The sequence below is a fragment of the Clarias gariepinus genome, chromosome 16 (assembly GCF_024256425.1).
Source record: "Clarias gariepinus isolate MV-2021 ecotype Netherlands chromosome 16, CGAR_prim_01v2, whole genome shotgun sequence".
In the NCBI taxonomy this organism is placed as follows: domain Eukaryota; kingdom Metazoa; phylum Chordata; class Actinopteri; order Siluriformes; family Clariidae; genus Clarias; species Clarias gariepinus.
In genome coordinates, this window is record NC_071115.1 from 20,790,705 (window position 1) to 20,811,300 (window position 20,596).

The following is a 20,596-nucleotide window of genomic DNA, read 5'->3' on the forward strand; positions in this document are numbered from 1 at the left end:
CTGCACAATTCTGAGCCATAATGTGTGTGTGTGTGTGTGTGTGTATAGCAAGGGGTCAGGGTGGTGTAGTGGTTAGCACTGTCGCCTTGCACCTCCAGGGTTTGGGTTCAAACCAGGCTTGATTCCTATCTCTGTGTGCATAGAGTTTGCACGTTCTCCCCATGCTTGATGGGTTTCCTCCAGGTACTCTGATTTACTCCCAAAGACCTGCAGATTAGACCAATTGGCGTTCCCAAATTGCCTGTGTGACCTGCAATAAATTGGCACCCTGTCCAGGATGTACCCTGCCCTAAGCCTCCTGGGATAGGCCATGTCCACAAGTAGCTGGGGATTTTTTTAAAATGGATTTTTTTTTTTTACTTAGTTTTTTCAAATAATTATATCTACACGGTCTATGTTTTTAAAAATATCTTCGTCCACAACGCAAAAAGCACTTTTAAGAACTGTCAGGAGCATCCCTAATCAACAGGGGGCCAATCAGAAGCCAGAAATTTACCGTCATTACCGGTTGCGTTTTGTAGATGTCCGACAGGTCTTGTCCAAAAGCACACTCGCTGTCTGCACTGCACTAGGTGATTAAAACAAGCCAAAAATTTCCCAATCTTCACTTTGGATGGAGTTTTCCAAAAGCTCAATTTCCAACGACCAAAACTGCATTTGCATGTGGATGAAAGGTCAAAACTGGAGATAAAAATCTCAGTTTTTTTAAAAAATACCTTGCTATGTGTGGACATGGCCTTAGTTACTGTAGTAACCTAGTAACCCAGTGTAGGTATCTATCTAATGACGAAAACTTCAAAGCACTTTTTATAAGTCGCTCTGCATGTAAGCGTCTGCCAAATGCCTAAATGTAAATTTAATGCTATAAAGCTCTATATAGCCTTCAGCCTGGATCGTTTTTATTATAATAGCAAAAGTGCATTTTCTCAGTAGACAAGTTTTTTTTCATTGGTGAGATGTTGAAATCTGCGCTCTGATTCGGGTCTAGTACATACCGATATAGGTACCAGTGCCATTTTGGCACTGGGTTTCGGTACCCGACCCTAACTGCTACCCATTATAAAATTTATAGCATTTATTAACAAAACATATACCAAAATTCAGACAAACTGTCTTACGTAACAAAGTTGCATGCACAGTTAACTTTTGCACACTCTTGACTTAAATTTCTGGCAACCCAATTAGGGAGGCAAAAAAGAATCAACATAGACTGCTATGTTGGACAATTGGACAAGGCAATTTTCCAGTCTTCCAAAGCAAACACATAAGTCATACTAAGATGAATTTTATTATACTACTATTTAAATGCGCACATTATTAAAATTTAGACAAAATATTAAGTACAGTGGAACCTTGGAGTGCATGGATCTGTGAGCGTTTTGCAAGACGAGTGTCATTAGAGAGGTTCCATGTTAAAGAAGTTACCCGAAAGAGCAGTGTTTTCGTTAGGACGAATTCTCCAACTCCTGGGAAACCAGCAATGCAGACTGTTTTTTTTTTTTCACTCGAAACCCCTGTTATATCGTTAAGCTTTAATTGTTTTGCAGCACACCGCTTCTAGACGCCTTTTCCATTAGCATCGCTAGCCCATTAGCCTGGCTGCCTGGTTTGTTTACGCTTTTTTCACACAGATTATTTACGTTTTTAGACACCATGTTGGTTGTGTTTTTGCCTCTGAGTGCAGGTGAGGAGCTGCACTCGGTGGATTTGGAGCTGGAGGCCGTGGAGAAGCTGGTCCGCGACCTACAGGTGAAGCTGGCCCGGCTACAGCAACGGAAAGCCACGCTGTAATCGTCACGGACCAACGCTCACCTGTTCCAGGTAAATTCTCGTCGTGACACAATTTCTCAGACAACTTAAACCCCGCATGGTTCTCTGCCCAGGTCCAATGCACAAAAGACGCGGCCTGCCCAGGTTTCCTTCACCCATGGCCTGGATACAGCAGCAGCAGAAGAAGACGCGCGCCATGCCCCGGGCGAGGACCTCTCCAACTCCGCCGCCACCTGTCTTTGAGATCGCGACCCAAAACCGCTTCGCTCCTCTCCGTGAGATGGCACATGACGCGCTGGTCATCGGAGGCTCCATCGTCCGGCACGTGCGTGCTACCACGACTAAAGGTAAGGTGCACACACGCTGTTTACCTGGAGCATGTGTTCTTGATGTTGCTCCACAGATGCCTGTGGCCCTGAGGAAGAACATTCAAGCTGTGGTCCTTTATGCTGGCAAGAACGACACCAGCCTGAGGCAGACGGAGATCTTAAAGAAGGACTTCAGGAGACTGTTTGAGAAGGTCCGCAGCACATCACCCACAACAAGAATCGTCATACCTGGACCGCTTCCCACATTTCAGCGAGGAATCGAGAGGTTCAATAGAATATTTGCCTTTAATGTATGGTTACAATCTTGGTGTCAACAACAGAGATTACCCTTTGTTGATAACTGGAATGTTTTCTGGGAGCATCCTAGGCTCTACCACACTGATGGCCTGCACCCTAGCAGAGCTGGAGCAGCAGTCCTCTCTGACAACATCTCCAGGACACTACGAACCATCTGACTGGCGGGAAGTCATACCTTAGTTTCTTTAGATATCAGCCACAATACAACTCACCTTACTGATAGACGCACACACATAGCTTGTTCTATAGAAATTGTGTCTGTTCCCTGAATAGTGAGAAAAAAGAATAAATTCGTTAAATCTGCCCGAAACAATCTGATAACCATTAAATCAGAAAAAGGCCAAATAAATAATCGAAATCTACCTCTAAAGTTTGGACTTCTCAACATTAGATCCCTTGCACCCAAAGCACTTATTGTTAATGAAATAATCTCAGATTATTGCCTTGACGCACTCTGCCTCACTGAAACCTGGCTTAAAACAAATGAATATATTGGTCTGAAAGAGTCTACTCCGTCAGGATATTTCTATAAGCACAAGCCCCGTCTAACTGGTCGCGGTGGTGGTGTTGCCACTATTTACAATGATGTGCTCACTGTTACTCAGAAAACAAGGCGCAGGTTTAACTCATTTAAAGTGCTCCTCATTAATGTTGCACTCAATGACGTACATAATAAACCTTTGCTATATTTTACAATGGCCACCGTGTACAGACCCCAGGGCCATATGTCGATTTTCTTAAAGAATTTGGACATCTGCTATCAGACCTATTGGTTAACTCTGACAAAGTGTTGATAGTAAGAGACTTTAACATTCATGTAGATGATGCTAACGATGCTTGAGCACTCACATTTATGGACTAAATTCCTTTAGGGTCAAACAAAATCACAGCTTTAATCATACGCTAGATTTGAGGGATATAGAATTATATCCCATGGTATAGCTATCTCCAATATATAGAGATCTTACCTCAAAGTGATATCACAGATCATCACCTCCTGATATATACTCTACCGGTAGAACAGATTAGCTGTGTCTCCCCACGTTATCAATTTGTTAGAAATATAAATCCGACTACTGAAGACAGATTCACAAGTAATCTGCCAGATCTGTCCCAATTTCTTATTAGACCCATAAATGCAGATGATCTAGATAAAGTAACTAGCAGCATAGGCACTATTTTTACCAGTACATTAGACACTGTTGCTCCCATCAGAATAAAAACACTTGCACCATGGTACAACAGTCATACTCACACCCTAAAGAGAGCAACCCGTAACCTCGAGCGAAAATAAAGAAAAACTAAATTAGAAGTTTTTTAGAATTGCGTATAAAGACTGTTTGTGCAGCTATAGACAGGCTCTAAAAACTGCTAGGACCGTGCATCTTAGCCAACTGATAGAAAGAAACCAAAACAATCCGCAGAGAGTATCCCATCACAGTTTAGAAGTGAAGACCTTATGGACTTCTTTAATAAAAAATCAATAATATCAGGAAGAAAATAACGGAGGTTCAACCTCTAATAGTTTTTCATGATTCAGATCAGCCTAAAGCTTCACATTTAGATTTTCAGTGCTTTACAGGTATAGGACAGGAAGAGCTGTATAACCACCTCGGCTAAAACAACAACGTGCCTGTTGGGCCCAATCCCAACCACATTTTTAAAAGACATGCTGCATACAGTTGGAGAGCCACTCCTAACATTATTAATTCCTCATTATATCTAGGTCACGTCCCTAAACCTTTCAAATTGGCAGTTATTAAGCCGCTTCTTAAAAAACCTAATTTGGACAAAATTACAAATTACAAAAAAACAAATTACAGACCGATTTCAAACCTTCCATTTATATCAAAACAATATATATAAAAAAAGTAGTATCAGCTCAAATATGCACATTCTTGCAGGAAAACAACATCCTTGAAGAATTCCAATCAGGTTTCAGGCCCCATCATAGTACAGAAACTGCACTAGTTAAGATTGCAAACGACTTGTTTTAAGCTTCGGACCAAGGCTGCATCTCAATACTACTGTAGTCTTACTTGATCTTAGTGCTGCATTCGACACTATAGATTATAATATTCTCATAGATCGCTTACAAATCACGTAGGTATTCAGGGACAGGCATTAAAATGGTTTAGATCATAACTGTCTGATCGATACCATTTTGTAGATCTAAATGATGAACCGTCTGGTGTAATGCCAGTGAAATATGGGGTCCCACAAGGGTCAGTTTTAGGACCACTTCTGTTCTCAATATACATGCTTCCCTTGGGTAACATCATTAGAAGACATGGGATTAATTTCCATTGTTATGCTGATGATACCCAATTATATATCTCAACAAAACCATACGAAATAACTAAGTTTTCTAGACTGAGTGTGTCCAGGACATAAAAGATTGGTGACAAGATGAAAAGATTTTGGTGGGGATAGGAGTGATTTTCTATTTTAAGAACATTGATAAATTGCTTACTCCTGCTTCTAAATGTAGGGCCAAAATTGCATTACTCTGATCATTTTTGCCCACTTTGATTTACATTTAGATGCTTAGTAAACACTGGTTTTGTACACCAAATATCTTCCTACCAGTTATTGAATAACCAGCCCCAGTAGATCATTTGAACATAATGTAAAGTTCATTGATGTGTATACATTTTTACAGTTTTTTAAACTCCCTTACATCGAACGAAAATGTTAATACATGCAGTTTCCCCTTTTCGTCTCTGTTCAAGTTCAGCGTTCAACCTTGTGTCGCCTTTTGTTGACGTAATCAATGAGATGACGTCACATATCGTGCGACATTTTTTATGAGACTTATGTTTCTCATCGCTTAGGCTATTTATCTAAATATGTACATTAGACACAAGTAACTATTTTTTTTACACACACATGTATCTTTTCCTACTCACTAGGTAAGTGAGTAACAGAAGCAAATACTGACGGACGGACACCAGGGTAAGTTACCGTTTTAGCCAGCGGGCTAAGATTTCTTAAGTGGTTAACAAACTTGTGCTTATTTTATTCATCAAATCCTCGTTACGAAAAACACATCCAAGCGCACATGTTAGTGTTTATCACAACTGTTCTGGTTACTGTAGATATGTCTCTTTTAACATGCTAATTTGTCATATGTACCGCTCTATCTTAGCTGCAACCTCGTAAGGCAAACTCAAATTTTTGTACTCTATAAAGACTTCGGAATCATGGGCAGGCTGGACGACGCTGCTAAGCGCAAGGTGGTGGAACTGCGTGAAGCGGGTCTGAGCTTCCGCAAAATCAAAGCTGTGCTAGAGCTGGAGAACATCAAAGTATCTGCACAAGCAATCTATCTTTTCCTGAAGGAGTTTAATGGACGAGGCAGACAAAACGATGGTTTCGTGCCAAAGAATGATGGATCTACAGTAGCTTCAGGATCAAGGGAAATGGGGCTAGGTGAAACGAGACACAGTGGCTGGAACGACCAGCAACTAAGAAATCTGATTCGTGAGGCTGCCCATGTTACTGGCTTCTCATCTCCTTCTGACTCCTCAGGGCAGAGTGGAGTAGTTTCAGAACCCAGGGGACCTGGAGCAAGCCCAGCTAGTCAGGAGCCGCAGCAGGGAGACAGAAAGGACGAGGATGTACGAATAGTTAGTGTGACCTCACTGGCACAGAATACCCACCATTATGCTGTTCAAACAGTACGTTCAGGAATTGGCTCAGGAGCAATGACTGGGATGTTTTCAAGAAGAAGGTACACACCCTCACCTGCAAACCCAGTACTTGTGGCTCGGAAAAGGCTCCTGGACAAGGCTTTGTTCCACAGAGCAAGGGTATGTAGTCCTTTCAGTTTTTACATAAGCTAATTGAATATTGGTGGAACAAAAAGAATTGCAATAGAAAACAAAATTTAGCTAGGTAAATAAGGGGAAAAAGGGGAAACTGCATGTATTAACATTTTCGTTCGATGTAAGGGAGTTTAAAAAACTGTAAAAATGTATACACATCAATGAACTTTACATTATGTTCAAATGATCTACTGGGGCTGGTTATTCAATAACTGGTAGGAAGATATTTGGTGTACAAAACCAGTGTTTACTAAGCATCTAAATGTAAATCAAAGTGGGCAAAAATGATCAGAGTAATGCAATTTTGGCCCTACATTTAGAAGCAGGAGTAAGCAATTTATCAATGTTCTTAAAATAGAAAATCACTCCTATCCCCACCAAAATCTTTTCATCTTGTCACCAATCTTTTATGTCCTGGACACACTCAGTCTAGAAAACTTAGTTATTTCGTATGGTTTTGTTGAGATATATAATTGGGTATCATCAGCATAACAATGGAAATGAATCCCATGTCAAATATGCATAAAAGTGTCTTATGAAAGTGACTTGTGTGCAATGAGCCAAGAAATTAAATATAAATATGAAGTGTGCATGAATGTGTTCAGGATGAGTGTGAAGAGCCAATGACATGATTGTGGATGTTTTACAGTAGAAAATGGTATTAGTCCTGTGTGGTGTTGTGGTTGAGAGACCTTATCATCTGCGGGAAGAAGTCCTCCTCAGTCTCTCTGTGTTGGCCTTCAGGGAGCGGAATCGCTTTCCAGACCGCAACAGAGAGAACAGTCCATTGCTGGGGTGCCTGAGCTCCTTCACGATCTTCCTGTTCTTGGTCCAGCACTGCTTGCTGTAGATTGAGTGCAGTTCAGGGCACTCGGTGCGGAGGATGCGCTCAGCTGATCGCACCGCCTTCTGTAGAGCACGTCTGTGCTTCATGGTGCTGTTTCCGACCAGGTTGTGATGTTTTCCTTATGGATGCTCTCTTTGGTGCAGAAGTAGAAATTCCTGAGCACCCCGGAGGGCAGTAAAAATGTATAAAAAAAATCAATTTCTACATTTACTGTCCACTTTAATAGAAGCATCTATGAAAATGCTAATATATGCAATTATGCAGATAACCAATCATGTGGAAACAGCACAGTGTATAAAATCATGCCGATATGGGTAACTAAGAATAAATGTTCCTATCAAACATCAGAATGGGGGTAAAATGTGATTTTTGTGACTTTAACTGTAGTATTGTTGTTGCAGCCATGGCATTTTCACACTAAAATGTGCATAAATAAAGAAATAAGTAAATAAAAAGAAAAATAAGGAAAATAGTAATTAATAGTCTTTACAACCATGGTGAGGAGAAAAGCCTCTTGGCATGAACAAAACATCAAATTATCAGTGGATGGCCAACAGCAGAAAACAATCATGGGCACAGGCTCACCCATATGAACAGTTGAAGAAATAAATGAATCACCTAACCTTTGTTTTTGGTGAGTTTGTGCTTATGATGGTAGTTGATCGGAAAAATGCATAAATGAACAGGTGTACAGGTGTTCCTGTTGCAGTGGATGGTAAGTGGATGTCTTGAGTATTTTTGGTGGGAATAATAGAGGAATTAAAACAATAAAGTAGGTAAATAAACAAATGATACAAAAGTTGCATAGCCAGCCAATAGTGTTCATTGTAAATGGTAAAAAAAAAAAGTGGTTAGATGGCAGAAGTAATGTAATTTTGGCGTGTCTTTAATTTCAAATCAAAAACCACAGCAATTACACAATTACCACAAAAATAAGAAAATGAAAAAAGTGGCACAGACCCTGGGCCTTAGGCAATGATTGCATATATATTTTATATAATAAAAGTGTAAAAATCATTGGTGGCTCAGTGGTAGGTGTTTCGCCTGCCATGCGGAAGGCCCGGTTCGATTCCCAGCCAGTGCCAAAAAACCCCAGCCACTGGATGCAAATGGGAGTGTTTACCCAAGCCCGGATAAAATGGGAGTGTTGCGTCAGGAAGGGCATCCGGCGTAAAACCTGTGCCAAGGTGTAGTGCGGCCTGGATATTTCGCTGTAGCGACCCCTTGCTGGGAGCAGCTGAAAGACCAACAACATTTTTTAACTACCCATCCAATTAAATTCTACGCGAATGAGGTCGCAGGCACATCTTATGTAATTTCCTTAAATACGGAGTATGATAGTATATAAAAGTGATTTTGATAATACATTTTATTTTATAAAATATTTAATATTAATATTTATGTGTTCCAAGTGGGACAACAGAAAAGGATCCTGTACAAATTCCTGTAATCTTGTACTGTTTGGAGAAAATTTAAAAGGTATTTAATAGTCTTAGTTTTATTAGGAACATAGAAAATATTTTTTTCCATGAAAGAAAAGCTTAAACATTGCATATGCTATCAATGAAATAAATTCTGTTCTTAGAAATAAATAATATCGGAATTAGCTGGAATCAAAAACAGCAGATCAGACAAAAAATTGGAAAACAGTGTTTTACAGTCACGCATCTGTAATTTTCATTGTTTTCAAACATAATTTTATAGGCTACATTTACATTAGTAGCTTGACTCAAATCTGATTTTTTTTTTTTTTTAACCCAAATTTGATGCAGGGCTATCTGAATGAAAGAATCTGTTTTTCAGACAGGATCATGCAACTTAAATGAAAACAGATCGTGATTCATGTGACTTTTTGCCTTCATGTGTCTACAGTTGTGGCCAAAAGTTTTTGGAATGACACAAATATTAGTTCTCACAAAGTTTGCTGCTAAACTGCTTTTAGATCTTTGTTTCAGTTCTTTCTGTGATGTACTAAAACATAATTACAAGCACTTCATACGTTTCAAAGGCTTTTATCGACAATTACATGACATTTATGCAAAGAGTCAGTATTTGCAGTGTTGGCCCTTCTTTTTAAGGACCTCTGCAATTCGACTTGGCATGCTTTCAATCAACTTCTGGGCCAAATCCTGACTGATAGCAGCCCACTCTTTCATAATAACCTCTTGGAGTTTGTCAGAATTAGTGGGTTTTAGTTTGTCCACCCGCCTCTTGAGGATTGACCACAAGTTCTCAATGGGATTAAGATCTGGGGAGTTGCCAGGCCATGGACCCAAAATTTCAACGTTTTGGTCCCCGAGCCACTTGGGGGAAAAAGGCATTGTTCTTCACCAAATGGTTGTTGGATTGTTGGAAGAAGTTGCTGTTAGAGGGTATTTTGGTACCATTCTTTATTCATGGCCGTGTTTGGCCATGGCCATGGTCACACCTGCCTGCTGCCATTCCTGAGCAAGCTCTGCACTAGCGCTTGCTGGACTTTCTTGGACGCCCTGAAGTCTTTTTAACAAGAATTGAACCCCTTTCCTTGAAGTTCTTGATGATCCTATAAATTGTTGATTTAGGTGCAAACTTAGTAGCCACAATGTCCTTGCCTGTGAAGCCATTTTTATGCAAGGCAATAAAGGCTGCACAGGTTTTTTTGCAGGTCACCATGGTTAACAATGGAAGAACAATGATTTCAAGCATCACCCTGCTTTTAACATGTCAAGTCTGCCATTCTAACCCATTTAGCCTGACATAATGATCTCCAGCCTTGTGCTCGTCAACATTTTCACCTGAGTTGACAAGACGACTACTGAAATGATTTCAGCAGGTCCTTTAATGACAGCAATGAAATGCAGTGGAAAGGATTTTTTGGGATTAAGTTAATTTTCATGGCAAAGAAGGACTATGCAATTCATCTGATCACTCTTCATAACATTCTGGAGTTTATGCAAATTGCTATTATAAAAACTTAAGCAGTAACTTTTCCAATTTCCAATATTTATGTAATTCTCAAAACCTTTGGCCACGACTATATGTGTAGATCACTGACATCATCAATCAGCACTAGCATTCACCTGCCTTAAATTGTTAGAATGGGTTAGGGAGCAAGAGATGATATTTTTACACACACGGATTGGCCACCACGAAGTTCAGACCCAAACCCTATCAAGAATCTTTGGGATGTGCTGGAGAAAACTTTATGCAGTTGTCTGACTCTCCTTATATCAATATCAACAAGATCTTGGAGAAAAAATAATGCGACTCTGTGTGGAAATAAATGTTGACATTGACATTGAATAAGCTGTAAACAAGGCAATAGGCAGTCCAATTAGGAGTGTGACTTACTCAATGTGGATGACCTTCCACGAGCAGCAACAGTCACTTTTTTTTTTTCGTGTTTTTTCTTCGCCATATATCTCATATACTATTACTTCTTCCAGTAGACTCTCTACTCATATATGATGTGCCTACCCTCTTAAATATTCCCTCTACCGTTTTCGCTTTAGTATTTTGCATCGGCTCTTACACATACACATTCAGGGATGCCGCTGCCACTGTTCATGTATGTGCTAACGGCCATGCTGGTTCAACTGTTTCGTCTTTCCCCAGTTGAACTATGGAGGCGACGTCATCATCACAGAGTCAAGTGAGGTGGAGTACTAGTAAGATTAAAATTACCTTAGATTGTCCTTATTGCTCTGTCCCCGACCACAGCTTCCAGGTGGACTGATGCGGTGGGTGAAAATCTTTCTCCCCCGATCCTTAGATTGCAGCTATTGGTGGCTTTATACTGAGACTAGTATACTAGTCTGAGATGATGCAGAAAAAACCAATAATGTTTGCCCAGTCATTCATTCAAGTTCAAAACAATTTTTATTGTGTTTTTTCCCTAAAAATACAAGTGCCAAAAAAAAGAAGAAAAACAGTATAACAGGAATGGACAGGGAAACATTTTCATTTTGTCAGAACTTGTTACATGTATATTAATTCTTAACACCCATGCTACACAACAGTTCTACAATTAAAGAGAGGGAAGTTGAACAGATAATACAGGGTGGAAAGGTGAAGAAGGTACAGGAGTTTAAGTACCTGGGGTCAACAGTCCAGGGCAATGGAGAGTGTGGGAAAGATAAGGAATTCTGTGTGAAATCAGCAAGAATAATGGGGAAGATGTACAAGACAGGGGTGAGACCAGCCATACTGTATGGTTTAGAGACAGCATCACTGAAGAAGAGACAGGAGGCAAGCTGGAGGTAGCAGAGCTGAAAACGTTGAGATTTTTTTTTTTCGAAAATGACATTGTTGGACAGGATTAGGAAGAGTACATCAGAGCGACAGCTCATGTTGGAGCTTTGGGGGACAAAGGGAGGCTAGGATAAGATGGTTTGAACATGTTCTGAGGAGGGAGAGTGAGTATATTGGTAGGAGAATCTCGGACATGAAGCTTCCAGTCAGGAGGCAAATGGAAGGGCCAAAGAGGAGGTATAGTAATGTTCTTATAAAATATGATAAACTGCTTATTTTTTAGGGATTTTAATATTCATGTCTGCTGTTTGAAAAATAACTTTTCTGTTATCTGATTTTAACCTCATTTAGACTCATTTAACCTCACTCAGTCAGTTACAGTGCCAGTACATGTAATGGGACAACCTGGACTTGCTGATCTCATTAGGCCTCTCTCCCACTATTAGGGACGTGGGTGATATATTCTTCTTGTTTCACTTCGCAGTTCTGTTTAATGTCCTTTCTCATTCTTTACCCAACATGTCGACTCTACCTGCTTAGTATGGCTGTTTTATTTCAACGCAAATTCCAGGTGTTTTCTCTATGGCTTTTTTAAACTGGCACAGATCTGTCTCTGAACCCAGATGATTTCATTTCGCTCATTTTACTCCACTTGCTATAATATTGTGGACAAAATTGCCCCTACGAATCATCACAGGACCCATGGATAAATTACATATTTATACCCTAAGGAGACACTGCAGGAAAGCATAACATAAATGGAAAAAGGACAGGCTCCACATCTCCAAATGCATCAAAATTCTCTGGCTTTGAACCAGGAAGGCGTAAAAACTGCAAAATCTTATCAAAAATCATCAACTATAACTGTCATCACCCACAAGTGCTTTTTAATGTAATAAGTCCTGTAATTCACCATCAACTAACTTGTCCAGCCTTAAATTCCAAAGATTGTTGTGAAACATTTACAGATTTTTGTTGACAAAATAGCATCAGTCTTCTTCTTTGTCTTTCGGCTGTTCCCTTTCAGGGGTCGCCACAGCGAATCATCTGCCTCCATCTAACCCTATCCTCTGCATCCTCTTCTCTCACACCAACTAACTTCATGTCCTCTCTCACTGCATCCATAAATCTCCTCTTTGGTCTTCCTCTAGACCTCCTGCCTGGCAGTTCCAACCTCAGCATCCTTCTACCGATATATTCACAATCTCTCCTCTGAACATGCCCAAACCACCTCAATCTGGCCTCTCTGACTTTATCTCCAAAACATCTAACGTGGGTTGTCCCTCTGATAAACTCATTCTTAATCCTATCCATCCTTGTCACTCCCAAAGAGAACCTCAACATCTTTAGCTCTGCTACCTCCAACTCTGCCTCCTGTCTTTTCTTCAGCGCTACTGTCTCTAAGCCGTAGAGCATCGCTGGTCTCACCACTGTCCTGTACACCTTTCCTTTCATTCTCGCTGATACTCTTTTATCGCACAACACACCTGACACTTTTCTCCACCCATTCCAACCTGCCTGTACTCGCCTCTTCACCTCCTTTCCACACTCCCCGTTGCTCTGGACCGTTGACCCCAAGTACTTAAAATCCTGCACCTTCTTTACCTCTGCTCCCTGTAGCCTCACCGATCCTCCTGGGTCACTCTCATTTACACACATGTATTCCGTCTTGCTGCGGCTAACCTTCATTCCTCTGCTTTCCAGAGCATACCTCCACCTCTCCAAATGTTCCTCCACCTGTTCCCTGCTCTCGCTACAGAGCACAATGTCATCTGCAAACATCATAGTCCATGGGGACTCCTGTCTTACCTCATCTGTCATCCTGTCCATCACCAGAGCAAACAAAAAGGGGCTTAGAGCTGATCCTTGATGCAGACCCACCTCCACCTTAAACTCTTCTGTCACACCTACAGCACATCTTACCACTGTCTTACAGCTCTCATACATGTCCTGCACCACTCTAACATACTTCTCTGCCACTCCAGACTTCCTCATACAATACCACAGCTCCTCTCTTGGCACCCTGTCATACGCTTTCTCTAAATCTAAAAAGACACAATGCAACTCCGTTACCTTCTCTGTACTTCTCCGCCAGCATCCTCAAAGCAAATACTGCATCTGATGTACTTTTTCTAGGCATAAAACCATATTGCTGCTCACAAATGCTCACCTCTGCCCTTAACCTAGCTTCCACTACTCTTTCCCACAGCTTCATTGTCTGGCTCATTAGCTTTATACCTCTATAATTGCCACAGCTTTGCACATCTCCCTTGTTTTTAAAAATTGGCACCAATACACTTCTCCTCCATTCCTCTGGAATCCTCTCACTCTCCAAGATCTTGTTAAACAAACTTGTCAAAAACTCTACTGCCACCTCTCCTAAGCACTTCCATACCTCCACAGGTATGTCATCAGGACCAACAGCCTTTCCACTCTTCATCCTCTTCAACGCCCTTCTCACCTCACTTCTACCAATATTTGCTACTTCCTGTTCCACAACAGTCACCTCTTCTACTCTTTGTTCTCTTTCGTTTTCCTCATTCATCAACTCCTTAAAGTACTCCTTTCATCTTCCCATCACCCTCCTGGCATCTGTCAGTACATTTCCATCTCTATCTTTAATCACTCTAACCTGCTGCACATCCTTCCCATCTCTATCTCTCTGCCTTGCCAACCTGTACAGATCCCCCTCTCCCTCCTTACTGTCTAGCCTAGCATACAAGTCCTCATATGCTCTTTGTTTGGCCTTTGCCACCTCTACCTTCACCTTACTCTGCATCTCCCTGTACTCCTGTCTACTCTCTTCAGTCCTCTCAGTGTCCCACTTCTTCTTAGCTAGCCTCTTTCCCTGTATACACTCCTGGACTTCCTCATTCCACCACCAAGTCTCCTTGTCCACTTTCCCCTTACCTGATGATACACCAAGTACCCTCCTACCTGTCTCCCTGATCACATTGGCTGTAGTTGTCCAGTCAACTGAAAGCACCTCCTGACCACCCATAGCCTGTTTCAACTCCTCCCTAAAGACTTCACAACATTCTTCCTTTCTCAGCTTCTACCACTTTGTCCTCTGCTCTGCCTTTGTCCTCTTCGCCTTCCTCACCACCAGGGTTATTTTGCACACCACCATTCTGTGTTGTCTGGCTACACTCTCCCCTACCAACACTTTGCAGTCACTGATCTCTTTCAGGTTACAACGTCGACACAAGATGTAGTCGACCTGAGTGCTTCTGCCTCCACTTTTATATGTCACCCTATGTTCCTGCCTCTTCTGGAAGAAAGTATTTACCACTGCCATTTCCATCCTCTTTGCAAAGTCCACCACCATCTGTCCTTCTACATTCCTGTCCTGAAAACCAAACCTGCCCATCACATTTTCATCATCTCTGTTCCCTTCCCCAACATGTCCATTGAAGTCTGCACCAATCACTACTCTCTCCCCTCTGGGGATGCTCTGCATCAGTGATGCGTATATATTCTTATATTAGAGGATAGGTCCCTGAGAGCACAGAGGCTTCTTTGAGCTCAACTGTCTTTGAATATTTCAGTCCGGTTTCTCTTTCCAATCTATACAACATTGGTTTATCCTTACGGCCGACATCATCTCCTCTAGATGTAGTACCGACCGGACTACTAAAGGAGGTTTTTAGTTGTATGGGTCCTTGCCTGGTAGCCTTTTTTAAAGACCATCTTAAGTTGGAGTATGTTCCAAATGTGTTTAAACATGCTGTTGTCACTCCCCTCTTTAAAAAGCCCCATCTTGATCCTTCTGTTTAAACCAACTTTAGACCTATTTCACACTTACCATTCCTCTCTAAAATACTAGAGAAGTTTATATTTCATCACTTGCAACAGTTTTTTTAATGAAAAATCCAATACTTTAGAAATTTCAATATCATTTTAGAACACGTCGCAGCACTGAGTGTGCTTTATTAAAGATTCACAATGATATAATGCTAGCAAGAGGATAATGGCTACCCAGTTATGTGTTAATCCTCCTTGACCTCACAGTAGCCTTCGACACCATAGACCACAAGATACTTATCTCTCTGCTAAAAAAACAGGTTGGAATCCGGGGTGCAGTGCTTGATTGGTTCACATCTTTTATGTCATACAGAAGTTTTTCTGTGAGATTCGGTCACATCTCATTTTTGAGGGTCTTGCAACTCTATGTTTTACCATAGGGATCGATACTTTGGACTGGTGTGGTTTTTCCTATATCTGCTACCTCCGGTTTAATATCATTAGAAAATCCAATGTTTGATTTCACTTCTATGCTGATGTCATCGAATTTATATGTTTTTTGTAACACCAGATTCACTTTGTGCACTCCTTGTTAAGCTGTTTAACTGACATTAAACATTGGCTGGTGGGCCTCTGAGTGGCGCAGTGGTAGTGTTCACTCTATCATCCAGCAAATTCGATTCCTGGGTGATGCTGTAACCTCTTTCGCACACAGAGGCCTAAAGAGAGCTGATTGGCCGAACTTTCTTAGAGGGGAGGAATACGAGGTACTTAGTGCTCCCACATTAATCATGGCTCTACAGCCAATCAGGGCCGTTTGGGAGCTCACGCAAGTAAAAGGAGTGAATAGCGTTGTCCTCCGAGTGCGTTTTGCCGGTCAAAACACACTCTGTGCGTGAGCGAGCAGTTCGAAAAGATGCAGTTGGCTGGCGTCACAAGGTTCAGAGGAAACATTTGATAGACTTTGGCCCTCCTGACTGAGTGGTAGTAGTAGCCTTAATGTTGGAGCCCCCTAGTAATGGGAAGGAATTAAATAAATAAAAAAATCAATAAACATTGGTTGGTTAGTAATTTTCTATGTTTTAATGAAAATAAGTGTGAATGCATACTTTTAAGTACGCAGGAGGAGCTAAATTTTAACCTTAGGGGTCTCGTACCAGATTTTAAAAACGAGGTTTGAAACCTAGGCGTCATATTTGATGACAATTTCGCTAAGCAAGAAACGTCAATTGTAAAAACAAGCTTTTTTTAACTCAATCTTTTATCAAAGGTGAAGCCTTTTATTCCGATAAAAGACATGGAAAAACCCATTCATGCTTATATAAATTCCAGATTGGATTACTGCAACTCTCTTTATTTAGGCATTACTTAGTCCTCGTTCCATCGCCTACAGCTGGTTCAGAATGCTGCAGCCAGGCTTGTACCAATAAGCATGCACACATTACCCAGGTCCTTTCCTCTCTCCCCTAGCTTCCACTAAAATACAGAATTCAATACAAAATCTTAATATTTGTTGTTAAATCTCTGTCTGGTATGGCCCCAACTTATTTAAACGAACTTATCCATCTACGCACCCATGGCTGAATTCTGAGGTCCTCTAATCATGGACTGCTCAAATTGCCTAACAAGATATTACTTGTGAGGTTACTATGCTTTCTCAGTGGCAGCTCCTAAGCTCTGGAATTCCCAACCTACTCATTCAAAGGAATTCTCTACCTTTAATACTAAATTGAAAACATATTTATTAACCAAGGCCCTTGTTTTATAGTAGAGGGTATTAGTCTCCTGCTTTTTATGTTTAAATCAACTGTAGTGTTTTAATGCTTAATTTTTGAAGCATTTTTTTTATTTACTTCTATATTACCATATTTTATTACTTTTATGTTGATTAAAATTTTATTTGCATTTTGCAATTTATCCAGCACATAGGTTCTCCTTGGTAGTTATAAAGTCCTATATAAATAACGTTTGAATTGAATTAAATTAAATTGCCATGCTTTTTGGGTGGTAAAGAATGCCTTACACTTTCTTTTGTCATTTGCTAGTCATTTAAAGACACATGTGAGCACATAGTACTGTGCGAAAGTCTTTCTTTTTTTTACTGACTTCATTATGTACATACTGAATTTCAGGAATTCTGAATTAGTATTCCAGCAAAAAAAAAAAAAATAATAATAATCTTACAGGAAAATATCTGGAGGCCAGAAAATAAAGCAGCATGTCATGTAAAAGATCACTTTATAGACAAAAAAACAAACAAACAAAATAAATGTTTCTGGGTTTTGCATGCATGATAAAGGGAAGCAGGTGTGACAGTCCTCAGAAGGACAGTGGCTGTTTTATTTTTTTTTTTTTTATTAAATTATGTGTATAGTGACAAACCTAAGAATTTTCTTTTAGGTACGGGACAGTGGCACTCAATCAGCCCAACAAACCTCGCCGTTAGCAAGAAAAGATCAGTCATGTTTCCCTTATTCAGAAGAGAAGAAGGTCATGTTACCTCAAACAACCTCATTCAGCCCCACATCTGCCCGACCTGTGGTGAGTAAAGACATATTTTATCCCAATATTAACAAATAACCCCATTTTCTTTAATGCTTATGGAATGCTTCTTAATTTGATATTTTTTCAAACGTAATTATATTTTCCAGAGGGGACTCCAACCGGGAACGAACCTTTATCGACAAGGATTTCAGCAACGGACAAATATGCCCACCCGCGCTACAGAACAGTCACCCCGTATTGGTATTCGAATTCCAGTGCCGGGCCAGTCAAATACTGGGGCACAGAATGCCAGTTCATCCATAAGGGCCCAGGCTTTAACCAGTCAGCAGCAGTCCTCTCCATGCCAGCACAGCAATATGGACACTGGAACAATAAATGCATTGCAGGAACATATAAAATCTCTGGCATCTGAAGTACGCAGCCTTGGCTTGGCTCTCAGGATGATGGTAGAGCAGCAGGGCCGCCTGGAAAGGGAACAGAACCAACAGACTCAGGTCCAAAAACAGATCCTCAGCACCTTGCAGCAGCTAGCATCTAAGCAAGGACCCTGTGCCTTTCAGCACAGTACAGCTTCCACAGTGCCCCCTTGCCCATTGTCCTCAGCTTCCTACAGCCAGTGCACCTTCACCCCCAGCCAAAGCAACAGTTTGTGCAGCCAAGCCCAATCCAGGTACAATGAAATCAATGATTCCACTTTAGGTAACGTTGAGCCATTTTCACTGGACAGTCTGAGTTCTGCTGGGGTAAATGGCTTTCAAACGTCTAACCCTCTTTCATTCACCCAGACACAGTCACCACCATTTACACAGACTCACACACAAACATTCACACCTGAGATTGTCAGCTACACACAGCCACACACAGACACTTATGCAGGGATGGACAGCAAGTCAGTGGAAATGGGCTCATCAAACACAGAGAGATCTATTCAAGCCTGCAGATCTTCAAGTCAGTCTTCCACTGAGACAATTCCTTTGCACGATACCCAGCTGACAATTGTTAAAATAGAAACTGTTTAAAAGACAGTAGAACATACACTGTGTTGTATTTCTGATCTTCCTTGCTGAGTGATTTGTGGTACTGTTGATTATTTAATTCATCATTTATATGCCTTTTTACCTTAATGAGCAAATACAAGTTTAGTATTATGGAAGCAAAATAAAACCTGACTGAGTTTTTGTATACATTACGATACAGCAAAGATAAAGTGATTCATGAAATGTAATATTTAAATTTAAAAAATGCTTTTTAAATTGAATTTGCAGATTATCATTTTTTTAAAGGTCTTGGTGTGATTTAGTCAGGATTCCATTTCTACAGCTTAACACTAAAATGGTGTGGCAATCCCATTTTCAGTCCTTACCACTACAATGATAAACAGATGTTTTCTTTCATACATAATATTTTATTGTAAACAAATAGAATACTGTAGTAGAGGCTGGATCACAAAACACAATATTAGCAATAAAAGGTGATAACCTAATATGAAATAGAAAGTGTTTTTCAGAGCTACTAGCCATATGAAGCAAGATAGCAAAGGAAATGGACATTCATTTTGATAGACTTACTTACCTCTTGCCTGCAGACTTTTTGTAACTAAAACTTGCATTTGTTTGTTTTATTTATTTTTTACATACAAAACAATAGATTCTCTTTAAATTTGCACTCTGCAGCATTAAGTATACACCATGTGGCCGAATTAGTGAATGTCTGATCTCCAGATCCATATTTATGACCTATTTTAAATTGAATCCCCCTTCAAAAACCTGTTGACAAACAAATAAACAAAAAAAACACACCCTTGGAAAGGTTTTTCACTAGAATGGAAACATGGGTGTGAGAAGTTGCCAATTTAGTTGCTAATAGCTGGTCTGGCACTAATGGCACAACCTTGTGTACAATTGGCATTTAGTCCAGTTAAAAAAAAACAAAAAAAACAGAGCCCTTGGCTTGTAGATCCAAAATATTTATAAGCAAAATCAAAGTTTCTATAGCTAAAATGTAATAATTTTTATAATGTAACCAAGCAAAATTATGGAGCCAAGCTTGATTAAACTGGAACTGGGTACACAAAGCATAATTAGAAGTGCTGTGCTTATATCATTTAATAATGATGACTAAATACTGACTGAGTTTGGCTGGGATGAATATACAGAAGATATTTACCTGGTTGACCCAGTCTCTGTGTCAATGGTTTTTAATGTAGAGGGTGCAGGGTTTGGACATGGGCATTAAGTGGGGGAAAAGTCAGAAATTTAATTTGTCATTTTTCGATGTTCCATGACTAACGTTGGCTAAGCTATGTCACATTGGTTAGTTATCATGGCACTGAGCAAGTTTCAAAACCTGCAGAGAATAAAAAAGTAAAAAGGGATATTTATAACATCATTCCAACACCAATCAAAAAATATTACCAAATTAAGTGGTAAAATAATATCTTCTGTTCTTTTGTAATTGACTTCACCAACTGCTAAGTCGACAGTAGGAGTGCGGGTGATGGTACAGAAGAGTTGTGTTTAGTAGCAAATGCTTGCAAAATGTTCACAAGTGCATGACAGTTGTAGGTCATTAGATCTGTATTATGTTTACACGCTCCTGTACTCTCATTCAAGGCAGGGCGACACAAAAGGATTAAATGGATGCAACAGGTTAAAATGTTAAAGATTGCTGTATTTTTGTGGGGTATTTTTGTGATGGTGACCGCATGAAACTGAATGAAACTAGTCGCAAATTAAAAACTATGCGCACTGGTGACTAGGGATGCACCGAAAGGAAAATTCTGGGCCGAAAACAAAACCGAAATTTTTGGATGCACTTGGCCAAAAACCGATACCGAAACCGAAAATGTCTTCATTAAAAAACATGTTTAAAATATTTTCTTTTTGTTTGTATTAAAAAAACTACAAATTAATTAAAATTATTGCAACTTTGCTGTCCTCATCTGAAACTTTGAAGTGCTTCCAAACCGCCGACATACTCCGTGTTTGATGCGTAATGACAGCGCGAACGAGACGGGAGGATGGAAGAGGCGTGGCGACAATTTCGGC

General features: G+C 40.3%; 1 protein-coding gene across 2 annotated transcripts; it reads left to right on the forward strand.

The window, feature by feature from the left end:
- Nucleotides 1–4,777: 4,777 nt before the first annotated feature.
- On the forward strand, nt 4,778–18,807 carry LOC128544214 (uncharacterized). Of its 2 annotated transcripts, none has more exons than XM_053514258.1 (4): nt 4,778–5,351; nt 5,589–6,208; nt 17,445–17,585; nt 17,696–18,807. In XM_053514258.1, exons 2-4 carry the CDS (start codon nt 5,600–5,602, stop codon nt 18,566–18,568), a joined length of 1,623 nt encoding a protein of 540 aa, XP_053370233.1. In that variant the 5' UTR covers nt 4,778–5,351; nt 5,589–5,599; the 3' UTR covers nt 18,569–18,807. The 2 variants fall into 2 exon arrangements, with proteins under 2 accessions (XP_053370233.1, XP_053370232.1); XM_053514257.1 differs by having other exon boundaries at nt 4,781–5,351; nt 5,545–6,208.
- Nucleotides 18,808–20,596: the final 1,789 nt, after the last annotated feature.

Excerpts from the sequence above, each read along its gene's own strand:
- LOC128544214 (XM_053514258.1), top strand. The coding sequence starts at position 5,600 with ATGGGCAGGCTGGACGACGCTGCTAAGCGCAAGGTGGTGGAACTGCGT. Across the intron at positions 6,209-17,444 it reads CTTTGTTCCACAGAGCAAGG|GTACGGGACAGTGGCACTCA; the intron begins GTATGTAGTCCT and ends ATTTTCTTTTAG. Across the intron at positions 17,586-17,695 it reads CCACATCTGCCCGACCTGTG|AGGGGACTCCAACCGGGAAC; the intron begins GTGAGTAAAGAC and ends TATATTTTCCAG.